At 44.0% G+C, this 25,641-nt stretch overlaps 1 protein-coding gene across 3 annotated transcripts in view; it reads left to right on the forward strand.

Annotated features, from left to right (window-relative positions):
• Positions 1 to 6,624: 6,624 nt before the first annotated feature.
• Positions 6,625 to 25,641, forward strand: part of FAM184A (family with sequence similarity 184 member A) — a gene marked incomplete at its 5' end in the record, with an annotated part of 83,959 nt that continues 64,942 nt past the window's right edge. For 2 of the 3 annotated variants that reach the window (XM_081093948.1, XM_081093949.1), the window contains one exon: positions 6,634 to 6,789. In XM_081093948.1, coding sequence (XP_080950074.1) covers positions 6,634 to 6,789 — 156 coding nt within the window. Of the gene's footprint in view, positions 6,790 to 25,641 lie in introns of all 3 variants that reach the window. The other variant, XM_081093950.1, reaches the window with a different exon arrangement.

Consider the following 25,641-nt stretch of genomic DNA (forward strand, 5'->3'; position numbering starts at 1 on the left):
TATGAGCAAACTACTATTTGTCATTTTTAGAAATAAGGAAACTGAGACACAGAAGGTTAATTTACCAAAGTCCATCCAGTTAATTAGTTTCAAAACTAAGATGAGAGCCAAGCAATTAAGTAGATATACTGAGTTTATTCTGAATAATTCATATGAGCTCTGATTATGAAAGTTAAATTAGTAAAAGAACCTAGTGGTATAGTCAGCTCTAGCTTTCTGTGTTTTTCAAAAATCATTAGAGTCTAACTGTAGAAAGATAGAAAAAGACCAAAGGTTCCACTCTGGGTAATAGCTATACAAATTATTGTTTAATATATTCCCTCTTTAAATAGTTTGATTTTTTTGACAGCATTTCACTTCTGGTATTATCCAATTCACAAATGACCATTTATAAAAAGCATGCTCAAAACCCAAGACAATTCTCTGACCTTGAATAATGATGCAATTTAAGTATAGAATAGGTAATTTAATGATAATGACACTCGGCTGTTCATGACCGACATCTTTAAGTTAGTGACACACAGTTAATTAAAATTAATGCTTGCCAATAATTTACTAGTATCTTGGCAATAAATATACTTGCTCTTAGCTGTCAAAGTACAGATTATAGCCCTGACCGATTTGGCTCAGCGGATAGAGCGTCGGCCTGCGGACTGAAAGGTCCCGGGTTCGATTCCGGTCAAGGGCATGTACCCTGGTTGCAGGTACATCCCCAGTGGGGGGTGTGCAGGAGGCAGCTGATCGATGTTTCTCTCTCATTGATGTTTCTAACTCTCTGTCCCTCTCCCTTCCTCTCTGTAAAAAATCAATAAAATATTTTTTAAAAAAAGTACAGATTATAATGAATTTGTCATATGAATCTGTTTTCATGTGTATTTCTATTATTAAAAGACAAAAACAACTTTCTTTAGATGGAAATTATTGGAAAAACAGAAAACATAGCTATAAAGTTAATACGTCTGTTTTAACTATTTGTATCCCATATATATTTTAACCTATTTTTAATTGTTTCTTTTTCTATCACCATTTATCTCCCTTCTACCCTCTTCCACCTCCATCCTCCCCTTTTCCCCCTCCCCATACTGTTGTCTGTGTTCATGAGTTCTTTCTTTTTTCTTTTTTTGCTCAATCCCTCCACCCTCCTCCCCAGCATCCCCCACATACACCAGAGCTGTCTGCTTGCTCTCTATGAGTCTGTCTCTATTTTGCTTATGAGTTATATTTGTTCATTAAAGTCCACATATGAGTGAAGTCATATGGTAATTGTCTTTCTCTGACTGGCTCATTTCACTTACTGTTCCCCAAGTCCACCCATGCTGTTGCAAATGGTAACATTTTTTTTCCTTTTTATGACCGAGTAGTATTCCATTGTGCAAACATACCATGGTTGTTTTAGCTACTCATCTACTGATGGACACTTGATAATCTTATTTTTTAACAATTTTAGATTTACATGAAAATAGTACAGAGAGTTTCCAATACCCCACACCCAGTTTCCTCTATTAAGATTTTATATTAATGAATGATAAATTATTGTTAAGTGAAGTCCATACTTTACTCAGTCCTCCTTAGTTTGTACTGTTGCCTTTGTTCTATTCCTGGATCCCATCCAGCATACCACATTACTCTTTTTTTATTATCATTATTGATTTAATTTTTTAATTTTGTAATTTGTTTCAGAGAGGAAGAGAGAGGGGGAGAGAGGTAGATATATCAATGATGAGAGAGAATCACTGATTGGCTGCCTCCTGCACGCCCCATGCTGGGGATCGAGTCTACAATGCAGGCATATACTCTGTCCGGGAATCAAACCCTAACCTCCTGGTTCATAAGTTGATGCTCAACCACTGAGCCATGCCAGCCGGGCTGCCAAGTTACTATTTTATTATTATTATTTTTATTGATTTCAGATAGGAAGGGAGAGGGAGAGATAGAAACATCAGTGATGAGAGAGAATCATTGATTGGCTGCCACCTGCACGCCCCTGGGCATGTGCCCTTGACGGGAATCGAACCCAGGATCCTTCAGTCCGCAGGCCGATGCTCTATCCACTGAGCCAAACCAGCTGGGGCCCACACTACTCTTAATAGCCATATTCCTTAGACTCCTCTTGGCTGCGAGTTTCTCAGACTTCCCCTGATTTTGACGGCTTTGAGAGTTTTGTGGAGTACTGGTCAGTATTTTGTAAAACATCTCTCTACTGAGATTTGCTTTATGTTTTTCTCATAATTAGACTGGGCTTATGAGTTTGGGAGAGGAAGACCACAGAGCTAAAGTCCCACTTCATCACATCATATCAAAGGTACCTGCTATCAAAGTGACTTGTCACTGTTGATGCTGACTGTGAAGACCTGGCTAAGGTAGTGATTGTCAGTTTCTATACTCTATTTTTTAAATTAAATATATTGGGGCAACATTGGTCAACATGAACATATAGATTTCAGTTGTAGGTTTCTATGTTATAAAATCTGTAAGCTTCTATATTCTAATGTTACTCCTTTTCCTTCTTTCCATCGTGCTTTTGGAAAGAGGTGTGTGGTTCACACTTAAGGAATAGAGAGCTATGTACATTTTACATGAAAATAAAAGGGAACTTTATGGTAAAATGAGGCTAATAATATTTATCTCAAGGACTGTTTTGAGATGAAATGAGATCGTTAATAAGAAAATGAATTGTGAGAAACATGAGATAGAGCATCAGCCTGTGGACTGAAGGGTCTGCGGGTCCAAGGGCACATGCCTGGGTTGTGGACTCGGTTCCCAGTGGGGGGTCCGGCAGGAGGCAGCCAATCCATGATTCTCTATCATGGATGTTTCTATCTCTCAATCCCTCTCCCTTGCTCTCTGAAATCAATAAAAATATATTTAAAAAACAAAAATCAAAAAACATTACCTTTCTGTGTGTGAAGCCTTCTCTGACACCAAGGCTAGGTTAAGCGCCCTCTTGCGAGTTCCTTTAACACTTCCTGCTGGGGTCCAACCCCAGTGGGTCCAGGGGTCCCCAAAGGTGTGGACGGAGTCGGCGAAGACTATCCACCTTCTTCCTATGGTGGAGTCCGATCCGTCCTGAGTGCGGGGCACTTACCTAGGGGTCCCTGTTCGGGCGCCAGATGCCGGGGTCCAACCCCAGCAGGTCCAGGGGTCCCCAGAGGTGTGGACGGAGTCAGCGAAGAAGGAATGACACGGAGACAGCGTTCAGTTGATTAGCAGCCTAGCCAGGATCTCCAGCAAGGATCTCCAGCCAAGTTCTGGTCTGGATCTCCAGAGAGGTTCTGCTTAGGATACCCAGCCAGGTTCTGTGTCCATGTTCTCTTGCTAGGTTCTCCAGGTTATCCAGCCAGGTTCTGTAGTCATGTTCCCTCGCTAGGTCCTCCAGCCACGTTCTGTCCAGGTTCTCCAGTCAGGTTCAGTCACCAGGTTCTAGTCAGGTTCTCTTGCCATGTTCTATAGTCAGGTTCAGTCCAGGATCTTTTGCCATGTTCTCTCGCTAGGTTCTGTCTCTAGGTTCTGAGGCCAGTTTCTGTCCAGGATCTTTTGCCATGTTCTCTCCAGCGAAGTTCTTCTGTCCCTAGAGAATGTTCTGTGTAGGTTCTGTGCCTAGGTTCTGTCTCTCTCTCTGTCTCTTGCTGTCTTGTTACATCTGTATTTATACCAGTTGATTCAATCCTATCAATCTCTATTACAAAGGTTAGGGCGTTTCTTATCTCCATTCCAGGGAGTAAAGATTATGTAGCTTAAGCATGATTGTTTGTAGTGATTAACTACCTGCCTGGCACTTAGTTAAGGAGTTTCATCCCCTCCCTGACTTCAGGGAAAAATTCCTACCTGGGGAAACAACCTTTCTCTGAGAGGTGACCTTGGTTAAAACACACAGCACTAAGGGGAGCAAACATATTAAGAACAGTATGCCATATATGCCAGGTCCTTTGAAACAGCAAGGATGGACCCGCTCCCGGCAACTTCCCACCCTGTGTTGCATCTCAGTCATTACTTGTCTGTCTTTTCCACTAGCTGCTCATTTCTTGAGGACAGAGACTGATTCTTAGTCATCACTGCAGCCTCAGCACCGAATGCATTCAATACATATTTCATCTTATCAGAGGAACAGGTACTTAGCAAAGATTTCTTGCTTAACTAGCCTCTCCCACTTCAAAACCTGTTTTTATCCCATAGTGGTAGGGCGAAATAATAAATTCATGGAGTGACACTGGTGACTTTTGAGCGTGGCATTTAGGGAAAGGCTCCTCTTGGGCTATGCTGTATAGTCATGGCAGAATCTCATGTGATGGGGTTCAGAGTGAGCTACCAGTGGACAAGAGCAGCAGCCTCTAACTCCCAAGTTACAGTGGGAAGGGACCGATTCTTCAGAGGAGGTGCTTAGGGGTGGCAAACAGGTTCCATGACACTGCTGAGGCCACACATTGGTCTCCTTGTTTCTAGTCCTGTCCTCTTTCCACTGTGTCATAGAGACAAAAACAAAAACACCCCCCTTTGCCCTAGCAAGACTTAGCTATAAAATATGAGGGGAACTCATCAGGGGGCCCTGGAGCATATACATCTGCTTAGAATGTACAGAACCCGAGAGCTGAAATGATTAGGAATCTTCCTAGAGTTGGATGAAAGAACACTAGCTCCTAATTCTTTTTTTTTTTTTTTCAAAATATATTCCATTGACCCTTCACAGAGAAGAAGGGAGAGGGACAGAGAGCCAGAAACATCGATGAGAGAGAAACATCGATCAGCTGCCTCCTGCACATCCCCCACTGGGGATCTGCCTGCAATCAAGGGACATGCCCTTGACCAGAATCGAACCTAGGACCCCCCAGTCCGCAGGCCAACACTCCATCTACTGAGCCAAACCAGTCAAAAATATGGAAGGCTTCACGAACTTGCGTGTCATCCTTGCACAGGGGCCATGCTAACCTTCTCTGTATCGTTCCAATTTTAGTATATGTGCTGCCGAAGTGAGTACGCTCCTAATTCTCTTTAATTAGATTTAATCATTAGAGCTTAAGAAGGGAGCACGATTTCCCTGATATTTGTTTCTGGCCACCTGCTCCGTTCAGAACCTGGAAACCAGACAACTAATTGATTTATTTTTTGAAAGGTCTATTCCAGGTTCGGCTGAATTGCTAACATCTGGGAAAAGAGGCAGCCAATTTCAGGCTTCCTTTCTGAAATTCCAACAGTCCTGGAAGTGTTTCAAGATCTTGGGGCCCCTTCAAATTTGTAAATAATCTCAGATCTATGTGATGTTTATTTGCATGCTCAAGAGAAATCACATATTACAATGTGGGGAATTCAGTTCTGCAAAACTGCACGGAGAACGTATATTGTAAAAATAGTCACAATTCTACATTTTTGAAGTTGGTGTGAAGGTTGCCCCCAAACGACCTATTTACTTCAACCAGGGTACACCTTAAATTAAAAGTGGAAAAAAAATCACTTGACTTTTAGGAGTAAGGGATGTTAGGAGAAAATCACTAGGGAATGAACACATTTAGGAAGAGGAAAATGCACAAGTAAGGACACATTTTGGCCCAGCCCTAACCCCTTAAGGAGCTGACATGTTGTTCCATCTTGTTTTCCCCCTTTACTGGAGCCAGCTGGCTTCATAAACGTTGTCTCATGCTCCTCGAGAGGGAGAAAGCGACCCTACACCGGGGAGGGACTGGTAGGTGAGCTCTCCCCACACCTAGCCGCCTGGCTTTGAATGAGGAGATTGGCCTTAGACATTGTTAACAATCCTATTTGTGTGACTTGGGAAGTAAGGGGCAGGGCAGGGATGATCAAATTCCCTGCCATCTCAGCGCCCGGGTCTCGGGGCTGAGGCCAGCGCAGGCGGGAGCCGGAGGGGAGCCGGAGGGGAACCGGAGGCCCCCCGCACGGGAGGATGCACGTGGACAGGCTCGTACCCCGGCGCGCGTTCTGCCAACAAAGGTGCCCACGACCCCGTCTTCTCCGGCAGAATTGTTCACCCAGAGCCGCTCGCGGGGCTGAGCGCGCGTCGCGGGCGCAGGAGTCCCCGCCTGGGAGCCCCGGCGCGGGTCCCCGCGCGCCTGTCGCGAGGCGCCCCCACGGCCCTCGGGGTGCGGAGCGGCCGGTGGCGGCGCGGGGCGGGGCCTGGCTGCGGGGAAATGACGTCGCCGTCCCCGCGCTCGGGCCGGGAGCCGCGCGCCCTGGTAACGGCGGCCCCGCGACTCCCGCGGCCCCTCGGTGTCCCCGCCTCCCCCGCAGCAGCGCGCCCCGCCGCCTCCTCCCTCCGCAGCGCCCGCGGCCGCCTCGCCGGCCCCCGGTGCCAGTGGGAGCCGGACCTTCGGGCCCCGCCGCCCCCGCCGGGCGCGAGCTTCGGAGCGGGCGAGTGCTGCCGGGGCCCGGGCGTCTGTCCCGCGCCGGGGTCGCCCGCGGCCTCTGATCGGCGGGGCCGCCCCGTCCCTGGTCGGGGGTGATCCCCGGGGTCGCCGGCAGGAGGGAGCCGGCCGCAGCGGCCGGAGGGCGCGGGGTGTCGGGTCCCCAGGCGGCCGCCCCGGCTCCTGCCTCCCCGACGCCGTTGCCCCGCGGGCCGCCTCCCGGGGGCGAGGGCAGGTGCCCGGGGCGCGGGGACGGGTGCCCCGGCCCGGGTCCGCGGGGAAGATGGCGACCCCGGGCATGAGCTGGCAGCAGCACTATTACGGCGGCTCGGCGGCCGGGGCGGCCAAATTCGTGCCCTCGCAGCAGGCGGGGCACAGCCTGGACTACAGCCCGGACCTGCACCTGAAAATGAGCAAGAAAATCGCCCAGCTCACCAAGGTACGGGGGCGCGGGGGGCGCGGCGGGACCCGGTGCGGGCCGCGCGGGGCGCACCTGCTGGCTGGGAGGCTGCGCGCCCCGCGCCCGGGGCGAGTGCATGGGGGCTGTTTTGGCTGAGCAACCACCGGAGACTCGCCTCCAGGAGCCGTTCAAACTTGGGTAGGATGCTGGCGGCATCAGTTTGCAGGAGACAGCTCAGAGGCTCGGCTGCGTTTATGGGACTTGCACCCCGCCGCCCTGTAGGGATTAGGCGGCTCCGAACAACTCGGGATCTACTTCCTTTATTCCATGGACATCGATCCCATTGGTTTGGCTCGCCTGCCTGTGCCAAGCGAGGCATTATACTCCACCGAATGAAGTATTGTACCCCAACATGACCCGGAATCTTCGGAATTAATCAGTATCACTAGTTCCCTAGTTAAAGGGAGAACAAACCTTGCAAGCAATGTAGGCGTGTAAAACATACCGTGCCTGTCGTTTTGGGGATTTAATGAGTCATTCCTTAACCTGACAAAGTGTCCAACAAGGTTTATGAGATGAATCGTGTCTGTATTTAGTTAACTGTTTGAGACTATCAGAAGATAATTACCAAGAGGCGAACAGCCGGCACATTTGGCCACCTGTCGTTTTGGATGGGGCTTGGATGGGGAGTGTTACAGGCTTAGTAAATGTTGAGAAGGAGAAAGAGTTGGTATCTGTGAAGCAAGAGCAACTTAGATCATCTTGCCCTGTTTTAGATCTCAGGGGCAGTCTCTCAATACCCACTTGGTGGTTTCTGAAAATTAGGTGAAGCGATAGATCCTAATGCGATTAAGTTGATTCAACTAACCACTTGTTAGGAGTGTTGGTATGCTGAAGAGAGGGGCATTGTGGGGCTTTGTCACTAGGGAAGCTCTAAAGTCGGACTCTTTTCACTCCAAAATTCTCATCTAACTCCATTACTGGTTGGCACTTTTGGGAGAGAAAAGGAAGACAAGAGTTGGAAGAGAGGGAAAGAAGGACATGGGAGTGAAAAGGGGATGAAGAGGATACAAATTTGATTTTGGTGAAGAAATGCGATTGAGGGTAGGAAGACAAGTACCACCAAGGACCAATGGATGAGGGATCAAATGGGAGAGACAGGCAGGAGTGCACGCACTCAGCCGTGCAGAGCAAGGCAACGTTTGGTGAAGTGTTGCTTGTTGTTTTATGTCAGCACTGAATTGGAGGTTGAGTATGTGTCCAGTTTTTGCTGTTTCCTCTTGTGACAGAGGGTCCCCGAATTCAGAGAAAGAAAGGCCCAAGGAGGAATGATACGATACCACCCAAACCTGTACAGTGTACCTTTGGGAGCTACAAGCCAGGCTTCTTGAAATCGGGTTTGATCTTCAGAACACTGATGTCCAACACGAAGCCCATGGATGTTTATTTATTCCGATGTTCTCTTATGGTGTGTCCGTAACATCCATTGTTCCTATTTTAGATCGTGCCCTCCAGAGCCCTGCTGTAAGTAGTAGAAACCCCGAATACATTGGTAGCGAAACTGTACCGTTCTACAGAAGAAGTTTCTCATCTCTCCAGTAAACTACTTTTCTTTTTACTTACACTTTTTCAACTTCCTGTTCTTTTATCAGAAAAAAATAAAGTAGCACAACTGTGTAAGGGGGGAGTGTTGTTAGCAGCTGCTGTCGCTTTCTCTCTTTCCATTACTGGCCTCACATCTAAGGAAGCAGGGGACTGCCCCCATGGCCTTGCCCTCATCACGGCTTCAGTACGGCACCGAATCTTGACTGTTACACGGACTCCTGATTAGTGTTTATAGTTACAGTCTACCACTTGCACCACCCACTCCGCTAAGCGCCTCAGACATTTAAGCTCTCACACTTGCTCCTCAGCCTTGGCACTATTGACATTTTGGACTGGACAATGCTGTGTTGGGAATGGGTGGGGCTGTTGAGATCCTGTTTCCTAAAAGATGTATACTAATTTTTCTTCTGTTTGCAAGTTTAACTTTTTCACATTTATTCTGCTTTGTTGTGGTACAGCATTGAAAAATACAACGTGCGTTTGGCAGAGATTTGGCTGGCTGTGAAAGGAAAAGGATGAAAGCAATCTATATTATAATTGCAGGGTGTTTAGCAGGAGCCACCTAGTAGGATCCAGTGACACCCACCTCCCCACCCCCTTACACAGTCGTGACGATAAACATGGTCTAGATATTGACAGATGTACCTGGAGTGAGAGTTGAGGGATCATCCCAGATTGAGAAACACTGAGTTATACTGAAATGTCTAGCATTTCTCCCACCCCTGTCTCATGCCTTTATTTCTAAGATAAGGCGTGAGCATGAAACAGTCTGATAGCAGGGTTTTGTTGCAGCCATGCCGCTTTAGTTTGTGAAGCATACCATAAGACCTGCCTCTCTAATGTACCGTTTTGGAAACTGTCAAATTTTACAATCACATACACATTGTAAATACTGTAACATGCAAATGCTAGCATGAGTAATACATCAACTGTTCAACCTTACTGGTATTTGCTGTATAGAAGTTTCACTCATGATGAGTTTACTAATAAATTTACATTAGCATAGGTTTGTCAATAAAACTGTGGCTGGGACTTGACAGTAGCTTATACTTCATAGTTAGACATTATAAAGGTAACCATTACATTGAAATGAATCAGTAGAACCCAGCTCTTCAGTGTTATGGTCAGCATGGCTTGGTAATCTGACACACTGTCTTGAGTTCAAACTCCTGCTCTGCCACTGACTAGCATTGTGACCGTGGGCCGGTCACTGAAGGCGGAGCCTCATTCCTTAGTCTTTAAAGAGGGATGATGATTCTATAACTCTCTGAGATACCAGGCTCTTAATTCAGGCTGGTATTAAGTAAAAGAGATATCATATGCCAACAAACAAAGTATTTGTAAAATACTGGATAATATATTTTTTAATGTTCCTCTTCTTTTTTAAATAAACCATTCTACACTTAATAGCATTATGGATATAGTACTTCTTTTGAGAATTTTCTGCTAAACTTTAAAAAAAAGATGTATACTAATTTTTCTTCTGTTTGCAAGTTTAACTTTTTCACATTTATTCTGCTTTGTTGTGGTACAGCATTGAAAAATACAACATGCATCTGGCAGAGATTTGGCTGGCTGTGAAAGGAAAAGGATGAAAGCAATCTATATTATAATTTTGCACACAGTAGGGCTCAATATATTTTTAACCAAAAAGCCATCGCAGCTGCAGATATATTGGTTGAGATCCTGTTTCCTAAGAACCTGACACAGCAGCCATCTCATGGAAAGGAGAACAGCGGTCCTTTGAGCACCTGTGATGTAAGAGGCACTTCGCTAAGTGTTAGAGACACAGCAGAGAGCAAGGCACAGTCTCTGCCTTTAAAGTCAGTCGATTAGATGTAGGTTGCTCATGTCAGATTTTAAGCATTTCTATCTATTAGATTCTTGAATCATGTTGTGGCAAGTTTCTGGATTTGTTAATGGCCGAACCATCTCGGGATTGGCAGAGCAGCTGGGTGGATTGAATTCTGTTTTATAGGATCACATTTGTGTACTCCTCTATTCTCCACAGAGTTGGCTCTTTAGCGCTTTGGGTTGAAAAGCAGGACTTGTGGATGTAATAATAAAGCAGCTTTTGTGACCCACTGTCTCTTTCAGTTTACTCTCTGAGGTCTGTTCATCCCCTGCCCATGGATCAACTTGACTTTTCTGGTTGCCTTTAGCTCATGCAAATTGTTCTTCGGTGGGTAAGTTGCAAAGGTCTCAATTTGATCGTCAAGTTGTCCAGTACCAACAAATAAAAACCCCGCAGCAGCTGAGCTGAGGATCAGGCTTCTCCCCGTGCTCACTCCGTAGTTCTGCCAGTTGCAGGGAAGAAGCCAGTAATTGGGAAGTGGGCATCATGACTTTTTTCCTTCTGATTGGGCTTTCTGCCCCTGCTTTGTCTCGCCAGTCCTGGTTTCTGACCCTCCCAAGTTGGACCAGGGAGAAGGGAAGCGAGGAAAGAGGAGCAGCAGACGAGGTTTCTCTAACTTCCACCCCGGTTGCTCGAGATCCCTCACCTCCCTTTGCTTGGCATTGAGAACGTGTCTAAATTCTGGCTGGTTGCTTGCTCCTTCCTCAGCCTCTTGGATCTGGCAGGGACCTTCATGTTCACTTTGCTGAGGTCTGTTCCAGCTCCAGGTAACCCGTCTGGATGGATTTGGGTGACCCCACCCCAACTTCCTCTGTCTCTTTCCCCTAAGGCCCACATTCGTCCATAGGTAGCACTCATTCTTTGCCCAGGCAACCTCTGGAAGTGGTCCCAATTCAGCCATCTCTCATTTGCCCTCACAAGCCTCTTTATCCAGCTCCTCGTCTTTAGATTTCCCGGGGATGAATCAGGTACCAGTTCAGTTATGTTCTTCATCGTGTGTGAGACACATATCAAGCTCTTCAAGTGGTCCCATCAGAAGCTGTCCCTCTAGACTTTAGGTGAAGGGTAAGCATCCACCACCACCCTTTTCCTTTGGGCAAGAACACTTGTTCCCAGAGCACTACCCAAGGAACACTGCTCCAGAACCCTCCTCTACAGCCTGGAAGCTTCTCTCCCTGGCATTGCGGGTAGGAGGTAACATGCTTCAGCACCTCTCTCTGTAGGCTGCCTTTGGAAAATTTGAGACTGCTTTGGCACATCGATTGTCTTGGGTTCTCAATAGAAACTTGCCTTTTAATATCCTGTTGTGTTCACTGTTCATCCAGTACCTCTTAGTTGATTGCACTTTCAGTCCATTTATCACTTGCAGACAGAATTAGCATAAGGTAGAGTACTGTAAGGCTCCAAGAGCAGCAAGTGGTTGCTCTGTGTGCCTTATGCCTAGCATTACGTCTTCTCATTTCTCTAATTTGACTGTAAATTCCTCAGCTGTAGAGACTGTAGCATATTTTATGTGACTTTAGTATGAATACTTTGCACATAGTTTAAAAGCTTAGTAAATATTTATTGAAGATGATGGTGGTGGTTATGATGATGCTATTTCAAGTAATTTTGTTATACAGTAGAGAAAGTCAGTAGTAGTCTGAGGAATTGTGTCTGCTTGTCTTCTGGGTTAATGCTAGGTAATTTCAGCCAAGTTAAATCACTCTTAAATATTTAAATGTTTATTGGCTTCCTTTTAAAGTGCTTTCATAATATACTTATATTTTTGATGCAAAAATAAAAATATAAGCACTCTGTTTTAATATAAATGTCATTTGTCATTTCAGAGATAGGTAATTGATATACTAGATTCTTAACAAATAAAGTCTTATGATCAGGCATTTAATCCTAACTCTGCTTTTATTATATCAATAACTAGAATGTGTTTAGATAACACCAAAACCAGTGATATTTTCAAACACTCCTTTTTTGTACATTAAGTACATGGGACTGTTCACTTGTTGGCTTGTTTGAATTACCTAGGTACTATTTATAATATATTCAGTTTTTGGTTATGATGTGTTGTTTTAGCTTAGAACATGCTAAATACGACATCTTTTTTTCTTTGTTATATTGTAGCTTTGCTATGTTATTATGCAGTAGCTTGAATGTAATCTTTTTAAAAAAATATATTTTTATTGATTTCAGAGATAAAGGAAGAAGGAGAGAGAGAGACATCAATAATGAGAGAGAATCATTGATCTATTGCCTCCTGCATGGTCCCTACTGGGGATCAAGTACATCCCGGCATGTACTCTGACCTGGAATCAAACCATAACCTCCTGGTTCATAGGTCAATGCTCAACCACTGGGCCACACCAGCCATCCCTAAACTAATGTGTTTACATGTAAACCATGCTGTTTATAAATTACACTAGAGGCCCGGTGCACAAAAATTTGTGCACTCGGGGGGGGGGAAGGGGGTCCCTCAGCCCGGCCTGTGCCCTCTCGCAGTCTGGGACCTCTCGCAGCAGGGCCGAGCAGGGGGTTGGGGTGCCACCACTCTCACACTCAGGGCAGGGCCGATGGGGAGATTGTGGCTCTACCCCGTCACACACAGAGCAGGGCCCGTGGGGGTGGGGGGTGGGGAGCTCCCCCTATCAGGCACAGAGCAGGACTGCTCAGGGGGTTGGGGCCCCGCCCCCTGTCACACACAGAGCCGCAGGGCGATCAGGGGGTTTGGGCACTGCCCCCTGTCATGCTGATCCCGGTGCCGGGAGGCATATTACCCTTTTACTATATAGGGTAGAGGCCTGGTGCATGGGTGGGGCCGGCTGGTTTGCCCTGAAGGGTGTCCTGGATCAGGGTGGGGGTCCCCACTGGGGTGCCTGGCCAGTCTGGGTGAGGGGATGAGGGCTGTTTTCAGGCTGGGAGTGACTGAAGTTCCCAACCGCTCCTTTTTTTCTTTTTTTTTTTTTTTTTTTATTCTGGGCCAGCTTTACCTTGAGGCTTGGCTCCAGCTCTTAGGCCTCTGGCTGAAAGTAGGTTTCTGGCCTTTGCTTACAATGTTGCGAATCTGCTGGCTGAAGTCAGGGGGTATTTGTTACAATGTTTCTTAAACTGCCCGCTTAGAGGCCTGCAGCAGCAGGCAGGGAACGTTGGTTTCCTCCATCACTGAAGCAAGCAAGCCTCATGTTAGTTTCAAGCTGCCTGGCTGCCGGCCGCCATCTTGGCTGACAGTTAATTTGCATATCTCGCTGATTAGCCAATGAAAAGGGTAGCGGTTGTACGCTAATTACCATGTTTCTCTTTTATTAGTGTAGATGGAGTCCTTTATCCCTTTCAAGCCATTGTTCTCATCTCAGTACAAGTATAGGAGATTAGGCCAAACCTATGCTAATCCTGTGGCATATGCTGACATTTTATTTCTGAATAAATTCTATTACTTTTTTATTTGCAGTGTCTCTCTTTCTTATAAAATGAATTACAATACAAAGTTTGACTATTTACATATTCTAGACATTGGGCTTTCTGGTTGGAAAGATTTCATTTATTCTGCTGAATGTGCGTCTGCGTGTTCATAGGTCTTTGCATTTTTCATCCTGTTTCTCCTTTAGCACAGTCTTACCAGAATCTCATTTCTTTCAAAAAACATTTCATAACCAAAACACTGAATAGTATTTCATTCTTATTCTTAGATCGTTTGCTTAGTGAAACACTATATAAACAGAGTATGTGTAATTTTGAGGGGAAGTTGTGTGTTTGTATGTGTATGGGTGTGTGCCGAATATAGTGCTCTACTCAGAGTAACAAAAGAAGATATACTTAAATATGACTAAAATAGAACATATGGGTCCATATGGTTGGTAAACTTTTGTCAAATGCCTAGTCCATAAAAGATACTATACTAGGCACCATTTGTTAACAATATTAATTTACTGTTCTATTTTTAAACTATAAGTTTTTCTTTTTTTTCCCAATAGACTTGAGAAAATGTGACGAGAATAAAGCAGGTGAACATTTTAATAAAACGATTAATTTTACATGACATATATAAAATGTTCAGTTGTGAGCAAATTTTTCTGTCTGGCTTGTTTTGGGTAGAATTTATATATCTGGTTTTCTTAGATAAAGTAACTAGGCTAGTGCCTTCCAAATTCTTCTTTAATGAGGGTTTTAAGAATAACTTAAAGAATAATGGACACCTCGATAGCATCATCGTCTAGGGCAGTGGTCGGCAAACTGCGGCTCACGAGCCACTTGCGGCTCTTTGGCCCCTTGAGTGTGGCTCTTCCACAAAATACCACGTGCGGGCGTGCACGTACAGTGCGATTGAAATTTTGTGGCCCACGTGCAGAAGTCGGTATTTTGTGGAAGAGCCACACTCAAGGGCCAAAGAGCCACATGTGGCTCGCGAGCCGCAGTTTGCCGACCACTGACTAGGGGGAAGGGAAATTCCAGTCTTCTGAATCCCAGGAGCTCACGGGTCTGTATTAAGTTTAGGTCTCACGGGCAGAGAGCCACATGCCCAGAGTCATGTGTCTCAGTGTGGCAGCTGTGCCCACCACGTGGGTCAGAGGTGTGGTTTCCCGATTACATACAGTATGGTTTGAATTTCAGCTTCCCTCCTCACCAGTTTGTGACCTTCAGTGTTTTACCCTCTCAGAGCCTCCGTTTCCTCATCTGTAAAATGAAAATAAAGAAGCCTTTCTCATAGAATTATTGAAAAGATTAAATGAGATGATTTGTGTAGGAGAAGTCAATAAAGGTCAATTTCTACTCACTCTTCCCTTTGGTTCAGACTCTGCTGACATTTATGTTTTATATGTTACAATTATGTTTTATATGTATTTTCCCTTTTGATGCAGATGTGTCCTACAGTATTTGGGACCACAGCTATCAAAAGTAAATTTGAGCAGCAAATAAAATACAGTTGATTCTCATTATTTGAGATAGTTATGTAGTATCAAGTTATTCCAGGGGAAGTACAGGGTTATGTTTCTGACACCCGCTGGTCATATTTTCATCAATCAATATCTAACCTTGTTTTAGGTCCGTTTCTGTTGAAAGACACCTTATTTAATACACATTTTTTATTAACAGTGAACTTACGGCCAGTGGCACTGGAACTCATGCCAAAAGGAAGCTTATCTAACATACTGTGTGAGATTTTTGAGGTTACATATAAATTGTAGCAAGTAGGTGGATTTGGAAATATGGGACCCATGAATAATGAGGATGCACTGTATCTAAAAATGGATGCAGAACTTTGCATCTGCTGTTTTCTTAGCCTCAGCTCTGGTTTGTCAGCTGTTGTCACAGGCCTGTGGGACTGTGACTCTTATTACCACCTTAAACACTCTCACATGAGTGTGACTTTGACTCTTATTATCTCCCTAAAAGATAATAAGAGGGGTGGGTGGGGCAGCGGGGGCGGGAATACTCATCTTTTGTGTGATTGCCAGTCACCTAGCAGCCACCCTGCAATCATAAGCACGTGATAAAATTGCAAGCAGATTCTCTCCTTGTATGTAAATTGTAATCTTCCTAAACTGAACCCAAATCTACCACATTGCCCTAGGTCATAAAAGGAATAAAACTTATAAATTATTCCATGGGGTGGAATGAAACCTTTAAAAATATAATGTTGATGTTTTAATTTTCTTAAAATAAAGTTTTATTTTTTATGTTTATCATCTGCTTAAAATATGTTTGCAGTTACTCCCTTCCCAGCACGAACTGTCAGTGTAGGAGTTGGTTTGGGTAAAAGCCTTTGTCTAAGTATCTGAAGATAACTACACATCTTACACTCGCTGAAGCTAGAGCACATTTGGTTGGAAGTTTCTGCAATTTACCCAACATAAAGACAACTTTAAAGAACTGCTAGTTGGAATAGAATGTCTTTGGCAGATAATTACTCTTACTGTTTTCTGTCCTGACACTTCTTGCTGGGTAACAAATTACCCCTAAGTTTAGCAGCTTAAAACAACAAACATTATTTCACACAGTGTCTGAAGCTGAGGGATCCACTTAGCTGGGTGGTTCTGGCTCAGGGCTTCTCATGAGGTTGCCGTCAAGCTGAAGCCTTGGCGGGGCTGGAGCTTCGACCTGGGAGCTCACGCCTATGGTTGTTAGGAGGAGACTTAAGTTCTTCACTACATGGGCCTCTCCGTGGCAAGTGATGCAAGGGGGCGGGAGGAGAGAGACCAAGATGGAAGTGTTAGCTTTTTCATAACAATCTCAGAGTGTCATAGCATCACCTTTGCTGTATCCTGTTAGTTACACAGACCACCCGTAGTATAATGGAGGAGGTGACTGCACAAAACTTGAATATCAGGAGACAAAGATCATTGGGGCCATTTTAAAGGCTGATCACACCGAGAGAGAAGCAGAATTGATGGAAGAGATATAAAGAGTTCAGAGAATTTGAGGTGAACACGTATAGTCCAGTAGAAATATTTAGCAAACATTTGCATATGCGTCTTAAGCTAAAAGGAGAGATTCATACTAGAAATGAAAATGTAAAAGCCCTTAGGATATAGGTGGTGATTAAAATCATGAGTGGTTGAGGCCTTAAGCAGAGTAGAAAACATTTAGAATAATTGCTAGGGGAAGGAGGAGGAAATAGCTGACCAGAGACAAGTGAAAAGATCAGTGAGACATGTTGTTGTCCCAAGAAAAAATTAGATGTGACACTTGGTATCAGCTTGAATGCTTTGCAGTGTTCTGTGAAGTCCTATGCAGTCCTATGGGGAGGACCATTGTTTACCAAACGTAGAGAAGCAGGCAGGTTGTTAAAGGATTAATACAGAGTCTGAGTTTTGCCTGGGAGGTAGAGCAGAAGAACTTGGGTTTAAGAGAGTTCAAGAGCTTGGATAGAGAGTATTTTGGTTAATTTACCATTAGTTATGTGCTGCTGGGAAGGAAGTGAGGCTAGGATGGAGCCAACAGATAGGAAAATGTAGGAGTTGACAGAACCATTGGTGTATACGTAGACAACACCCAGAGGTTGAGGGATACTAGGGGCTATCTTAAGACTTCTTAGATGGAATAAGTTACAAGAACATCCAGGATACAGTCTTGAGAATGTTTATTAGGGAGCGGAGGTTATTAGCGTCAGGAATCCCAGAGAACTGTCAGTCTGGTCTTTCAGATTCCTCAAGCATTTTGAAAGCTCCAAAGGCAATAGCAGGGTTGGGATAGGAGGGAAGTTTGCAAGTCTCAGGCCTGAATCTGCACTGCATGTGGGCAGTGACTGGATGATTACTGTGATGAGGCAGGTCGAGTGACATAACTAAATAATAGGACGAGTCATACATCAAGAGGCATTTTTCACTCTGGGGGAATCCACAGTCTGTTATGTCCAAAATGGCAAGTCCAGAGTGCATCTTGGAAGCTTCAAGCAAGCTCGCATCTGTGTCCCTGGACCGCAGCTCCCAATGCAGGCCTCTGCACCATCTAGCTCATCCACAGGCAGCTGTGTGCTTCCCTTTCCTGGACACTCAGCTTTTATGCTTGCTCTATAGAACTCTCATTCCATGCTGAACAAATGTCTCTGCAGCCACATCGCTTCATAAAACACTCTTATCTCCTTACTTTAATTGAAAACCTAGCTCTCTCTTTTAAAAAAAAAAAATCTATTTCTTTATTCATTTCAGAGAGGAAGAGAGAAGGAGAGAGAGATAGAAACATCAATGATGAGAGAGAATCTTGATCGGCTGCCTCCTGCGTGCCCCCTACTGGGGATCGAGCCCGCAACCCAGGCCTGTGCCCTTGGCCGGAATCGAACCTGGGACCCTTCAATCCACAGGCTGAGACTCTATCCACTGAGCCAAACCAGCCAGGGTTCTCTTCCCAAGGTACTGCTTTCCTGCTGCCTTTGCCCGTGACCACTGGGTTCACCCATCTCATTAAGCGGAGGTCCTGGAGATGACATCTTCCTGCTAGCTCTCACTGCAGCTTGTAACCGTGGCTCCTAGACTCATGTAAATGTAGATCTTGAGGTTTAGGCCACTTGCTCTTCTACCTGGACCCATCCTTGTTGCTTCCCACACTCAGCAGAGAGTTACTGTCCATGGGTAGTCCGTCTACATCCTAGCCCTGCAGTTCTTTTATATATATTTTTATTAATTTCAGAGAGGAAAGGAGAGGGAGAGAGAGAGAAACATCAATGATGAGAGAGAATCATTGATCAGCTGCCTCCTGCACGCCCCCCACTGAGGATTGAGCCAGCAACCTGGGCATGTGCCCTTGACCAGAATCGAACCCAGGACCCTTCAGTCCATAGGCTGACACTCTATCAGAGCCAAACCAGGTAGGGCTAGCTTCACAGTTCTTGAACTCTTCAAACTACTCAAACACTTTTCCTCTCAATCTTAAATTCCAGAATAACCACAGAGAAGGTATTCTGTAGTTGTTGATGAAATGAATGAACTTCTTAACCTTTCTTCTTTGTCTTCCTCTTTCCAATTTTGCCCATCTCCAGGCAGGCCCTTTGGTTCTTTGTCCATTGTGACTTCATCAGCTGAGAATCCATTTCCAAGATGACTTTTTAACCACCTGGTGCCTGGGCTGAGATGACTGGAAGGCTGGGCTCAGCTGGGGCAGTTGACTAGAAGACCCCTCCATGTAGCTTGGGCTTTTCCTGTCATGGTCGGCATCTGCAGACTGAGTCTTCCAGAGACAGAAAGAAGCTGCAAGGTTTCTCCTGATCTAGACCTAAGATTCTTTTATCACTTTATCACATGCTACTGGTTGCAAGTGAATCATTGAGTCCGGCCTAGATTTGAGAGGAGAATTGGATGTTACTTCCTGGTGGCCTGGTGTCAAGGTCACATTGCAGAAGCGCACGTGGGCTGGGAAATATTGTGACCACTTTTGTTTTTTGTTTGTTTGTTTTTGTGACTACTTTTAGGAAGTACAGTCTGAATCTGCCAAAATGTACACTTTCTGGGGACAGGGAAACACTTAATCCAAATTCACAACTTTTTATTTGATTTTATTTATTTATTTATTTATTTATTTAATATATTTTTATTGATTTCAGAGAGGAAGGAAGAGGGAGAGAGAGATAGAAACATTAATGGTGAGAGAGAATCATTGGTCGGCTGCCTCCTGCACACCCCCACTGGGGATCGAGCCTGTGACCCAGGCATGTGTCCTTGTCTGGAATCGAACCTGGAACCTTTCAGTTCGCAGGCCAATACTTTATCCACTGAGCCAAACCGGCTAGGGCCACATTCACAACTTTTTAAAAAAAATGTTTTTATTAACTTCAGAGAAAGGAAGGGAGAGGTAGAGAGAATCATTAATTGGCTGCCTCCTGCATGCCTATCGAGCTCATAACCCTGGCATCCTGGTTCCGGGGCTGAGGCCCAACCACTAACCAGGCCACATTCACAACTTTTCCAGTAATTACCCAGACTTTTAAGGCAGTGAGGGGGAAAAAAAAGCCTAATACACATTTTCAGGCAAGAGGTTTTTCTATCATTTTGAACACAAATGTAGACTCTCCAGATTAACAGAGACTTTCCCTCAGCGTTAAATGAAGGTGGTTATTAGATATATGGTACTAAGAAAGGCTTTTCTATTGTAAGGTTAGCAGAATGTTAGAAGTTACACTATATAATGGTGTGCACTTTGGATATTGTCACTGCTAAGCCACTTGCCAGTGTTTTACTTGTTGGAATAATAAGCAAGAGGACCATAATTTCAAGGACTTTGGTGATTACTTCCAAGATTTTGGATCTTTGCTTTAGTGGTAATAGTGTATATGTGAGTATTTGGGTAGCAGCCTTTATTGGTTTCAAGTTATGCAACATTAATTTTTAACCATATAGTGGTTGTGTCATGAAGGAAGATACACAAATCTTGGAGGTTAGTGATCTTGTAGTTTAAATACTGAATATATATGATAGTTTTGCTCTTCTGTTTTTGTCTCTTGGCTTCGTTTCACCACAATGTAAATGCGCAGGATGTGTGATTGCCCGAATTTATATCACTTTGGAAAGGAAGGAAGTTCTAGTAGATGATATGAGTAGGAATAGCTTTAGTTTGGGGAAATAGTTGAAGATTTTAGTAATGGAGCTGATAAACTGACTAATAGTAGAACCTTGATCCAGTAGCCAGTTATTTTGATGCCTAATGCCAAGTGATGTCCTTGAATAAGACAAGAGATTTATTCTGGTGAGCATAAAATATTACTGTGGGATGGAGAACCCTAATTAATTTTAGGAAACTTCTGTCCATTTCATCTTTTAAGACTGTCATCTGTACCTGGATATCTGCCATCACCTCAAATGCCACATGTCCAAAATGAAATTAATCATCTTCTCCATCAGACATCTCTCACATGCCAAAGAATTAAGAAATAACCCCCCAAAAACCTACTTTCCTTTCTCAATTCTAGCGTTTCAGTCTGACCCTACCCTCCTTTTAAAGTGGAATTTTGCAATTAAATTTTTCTCTTTTCTGTTTTTCTCTCTTAAGTAGTTTTATTTTTTTCTTTGAAATATCCTTTAGGTTTTCATTTTCATTTTCCCAGGTAAGAATCAATGTAGACCTTATTTTGGTAGTCTCCTTACTTTCATGCTCTCTTTATTTCAGCTTATCTTGCTTCGTGGTATGATTCTATTAATAAATGTAATCCTGTGCCTAGGGACTCATTTTCTCTTTGTTGTCCACTAGATCGAATCTAAAGTCCTCTGTCTGTTTTTGCTTGTTTGCCTGTTTGTGGAGTAAGGAGCTTCCAGGGCTTAAGCACCTATATTAAAATTTTCTGCAGAAAGAGAGCCAGTAGCAGAGATGGATGGATGGATGGATGGATGATAGATATGGTTACATTAATTAAGCAAGGAGGCCATTAGGCCGAGGTGGCTCTGATGCCATGGCAGCCTATGTAAGCAAACTAAAATTTTAACCTGAAAGTGCCTCAAAGATACAAAATCTAAACGTAAGGGCAACCAGTCACAAACGGCCAACTAGGCTTTAAGCTATAGACCAGTGGTTCTCAACCTTCCTAATGCCGCGACCCTTTAATACAGTTCCTCATGTTGTGGTGACCCCCAATTTCATTGTTACAAATTGAACATAATTAAAGCACAGTGATTAATCACAAAAACAATATGTAATTATATATGTTTTTTCCGATGGTCTTAGGTGACTCCTGTGAAAGGGTCGTTTCACCCCCAAAGGGGTTGCGACCCACAGGTTGAGAACCGTTGCTATATACAATCAAATAATTTCCTTGTTTTGCTTGCATCTCTCCTCTGTAAGTCTCACCTGGCTCCTTGTCAGTGGACCATTTCTAATCACTTTCCTTTTGGTGCTTCCAGTTTTAATCAATTTTTGCTCAAATAAACTCTTAAAATCTTATGCCTCAGTTTTTCATTTAGCAATATGTCATGGGATATACACTGAGTGGCCAGATTATTATGACCACCTGACGTTTGTAGGCAAATTAGCTATAATTTCGCGCTGAAGTTGCTAGAGGGCCAGACCATTATAAATAGAGAAGCAGGTTTACCACGACAGTAGAAGTGATTTTTTTCTGAAGATATGAAGAACTTGGAGCCTCATACATTCCTGGTGGGATTGTAAAATGATGCAGCCACATTGGAAAATTGTTTTTTAGTATCTCAGTAGGTTAACATGCATAGAAGTACCAAATGACTCATCAATTCTGAACTGTGTCCAGCATGGCCAGTGGTGAACCTGAGGAGGGGCAGTGAAGGATTAAAGAAAACAGACAAGAGAATATAGTCGGGGCCAGGTGGCTCACTGCACCTGGAAGAGGACACAGTCACATGGTCTGTAGCTGAAGCTTTATTTTATAGTCAGATCACACAAAGCAAAACAAGGGAGTGGTCAAGATGTTTACAATGTTCTTGCGAGTTTCAAATCTACCTCTTTCTTATTGTTGCAATTCTCTGAACTCCATCAAGCTTTGTTTTGGCAGCACTTGCTGCACCTCCCGCAGCAGCCCACATCCCTCAGCTACCTAGGACTACAAGGTCGGACTATAAGGTCAAGCTTACATACAACCATAGCCTTTGTGCTGGGAAGGCTTTGCCTTCCGAGCTGGGACTTGTATGTGGCTTTGCCACAAGAGGACCATGCCCTCTCATCAGTTCAAACGCTGTAGCTGCTCTCCACAAATTCTACTTGAATTGAAAATATATCCATGTAAAAAGTTATACAAAAACATTCTTAGCAAGATTATTTATAATAGCTATTACTTGTAATATCTGTCCAGCTAATGAATGGGTAAACAGAATGTAGTATATTCATATAATGGAGTATCGTCAGCTCTAAAAAGGAGCGAAGTACTGATCTTATCCATGGGGTGCCCCCTGCGTCTCCACCTGTTACCGGTGGAAGTGGAGTTCTTGCCGTGTCATAAGGAAAGGAATTTCCTGAGACTTGCATGGGAGGATGACCATTGAAACAAATTTATTGATATAAGTCATCTCCTATGCCCTACACTTTGGAAAATCTGGATTATTGTATGTAATTGCCAAGCTAACACACTCTATTTTATTGTAATTCACTCATTTACCTTAACTTCCCTTTCAAGGTTACATACAGTATTTTCTTTAAAATTTTTTGTATAAAAATGGAGATGGAATAGTAGAAAGAGGAATATATATATTTTTTGTTTTATTTTTGGTCGTTAAATATGATTTTTTTTCCTCTAAAGAATTTGAATACTGACAACTTTAAAGCTCTTTCCTAGAATTTCATTACCTTTCTTAACTTCTTAGATTCTTTCAGAATGGCACTGATATTTTCTCAGTAGGGAGCCCAGCATAATATTTATCTCATTAAACTATATGTAGTTCCTGCGGAGAAGTAGATTGAGACCTGAAAATGTCTTCACCATAGGAAATAACAACAAAAAACATTCCAAAAACACAGAGTAACTTCTCTTAGAATTTAATAGGGTTTACCGCTGTTATATTTTAGAATTCTTATTCTTATAAAATAGGTTAGAAGGTATTTCTTCTTTTTGATTACTGAATTAATTTTATAGACCCCTATCTTCGTATTTAAGTAAAGCAGTAGGTGGTTCTTAATCCTTTTTCCACTCAGTCAATCCTCTTGGTAGTTGTGTGGGTGGCCATCATAATGGGAGAGGGGATTGAATATGTAGTTTTTTAAAAGGCCGCTTGGTGATTCTTACATTGCCTCTTACCTCGGTGTCACATTGAGAATGGCTACCAAAGTATCAAAAGTTATTAATGGCTCTAGCCGGTTTGGCACAGTGGATAGAGTGTTGGCCTGTAGACCAAAGGGTTCCATTTCAGTCAAGGGCACGTACCTTGGTTGCAGGCTCCTCCTTGGCCTGGGCCCTGGTTGGGGCTCCTGCAGGAAGCAACCAATCTATGTGTTTCTCTCAAATCAAAGTTTCTGTCTGTCTTTCCCTCTCTCTTCTGCTCTCTCTAAAAACCAATAGAAAAATACCCTTTGTTTATTGGGCAGAAAAATCGTTACGCCCAATTAGCCTTAGAGAAAATTAGAGAGATTTGGAGTGATGTATTTTTAGAAGTGCCTGATGTGATAGGAACTAAGAGCAGAACTGTAGACCTGGGAATCAAGGCCCCTGAGTTACATCTGCTCCATCCCAGTCTGTCTGAAACAGCAGTCACCATGGGGGCTGCAGAGTGCCGGTCATGTGAGTAATCTCAGTTAGCAGGTGCTATAAAGGCCTGCTATGACTCATGAGGCCTGAGTCCTGGTTGAAGATAGAATGAAATTTGTAGAGGTACAGAACCTCCTGATAGACTGAACAGCTGGAGAGGGTATCTCTCCTCCTGCTTTGAATCAACCACCAGATTGCCTGGCCATGTCTAACCTCCTAATTCACTCAGGTGTCATCTCTCCCTGCCAAGGTTTGTGTTAGGGACCTCAAGGCTGTTTCCCAAGTTATTTGATGCCTTTATAGTCTAACCTCATCCAATATATCCCCCACTGTGCAACCAGAATTTTAATTTCTAAAATGCAAGTGTTACCGGAGAAATTAGTGGGCCAGATTTTCCTGTTGCTTGTGGGAGTGGGGTTCTTGGGGTACCACTAAAATAAGCATTATCAGAAGCCCCCACAGGAGAACGAGATGTGGTAAAAGACTTTATTTGCGTGGAGTTACATTCCATAGGTTTCAAAGTCCCATGCCCCTTAACCCTATCCTAGAAAAGGTGCAGCTGAAGTTCCAATAGAGCCAAAAGCAGTGCCAATGTCCAGAACTTCCGTTCCTTGTTGCAGCCAGGTCCAGATTCAGTCCAGATTCAATCCGTAAATCCATTGTAAGGAGTCCACATGGCCATGGGCCACGTGAGTGATGCAGGGGAGTGCACCTCCTGCAACAGGAGTCCCAAGAGAGCTAGAGGGCCAAGAGCCAAGAGAGAACTCCTTTTGTCTAGGAGTCAAATATTCAGGTTTTGTTTCCTTGCAGTGGCCACACCTGTTCTGGCCACTGACTTGCTTCCAGGTGTGACTGAGAGATAAGCGCCTTCCCAAGTCACTCAGAACTTACTGGGCATGCATCTAAACTGCCTTAGTCCAGTTCCTTCCCCTATCAGCCAACAGACTTGGAGAATGTCAACTACAACTTCATGGCAAAGCTTTATAAATGGCATGCTATATTATCTAGTCTTCCCTTTCCTCCTTTCCTATTAAATATAACCAGGTTATTACAATGGTATCACAAGTAGGATTAAGTTAACTCTCTGCTTAAAATCATTCGCTGATTCTGTTTATTGATTTCAGTAAAAGGTACTATATGCTGCTAGTTAACTCTTGATTGATTTATTATATACTAGAGGTCCAGTGCATGAAATTTGTGCATGGGCAGAGTCCCTAGCTCTCTGCCAGGACCTCCCTCTCTTCCTCCAGCCACCTGCCACCGCTGCTGGCTGGGGCCTCCCTCCTTCCCCAGGCTGGCCCCGCCCCCTGGCTGAACTCCCTGATGAACTCCTGGTCGAGGGGACAATTTGCATACTATGCTTTTATAGGATGATATTATACTTATTTATTACTAGAGGCCTGATGCACAAAATTCGTGCAAGGGGCTCGGCCCTCACGGCCCCAGCTTCATCCGGAAGGTCGTCCAAAAGGTTGTTCGGCTATCCAGTCTAATTAGCATATTATACTTTTATTATTATAGATATTAAGAAAACTCAATGTGTAGAAATTCAGCTTCCCTGTGAGTTTTGCACAAAGCCTGTCAGCGTAGCCTGTGTAACTGGTCTCTGTAAACTAGTGCTGCTTCCTATTCCGTCGTTGGTGGTATGTTTGTTGATTCATTCGGTGAAAGTAATTTTAGGCTTAGGTAGGACATGAGTCCGGGCCAGGTACAACTTTGAAGGCCACAAAAAGGATGTTGGCTTTTTCCCCCTGTGTGCACATGATCAAAACTATTTAGGGTTGTAAGCAAGAGTTATGTTACATTTTAT

The sequence above is a fragment of the Myotis nattereri genome (assembly GCF_964212035.1).
Source record: "Myotis nattereri genome assembly, chromosome: 6".
Classification (NCBI taxonomy): Eukaryota; Metazoa; Chordata; class Mammalia; order Chiroptera; family Vespertilionidae; genus Myotis; species Myotis nattereri.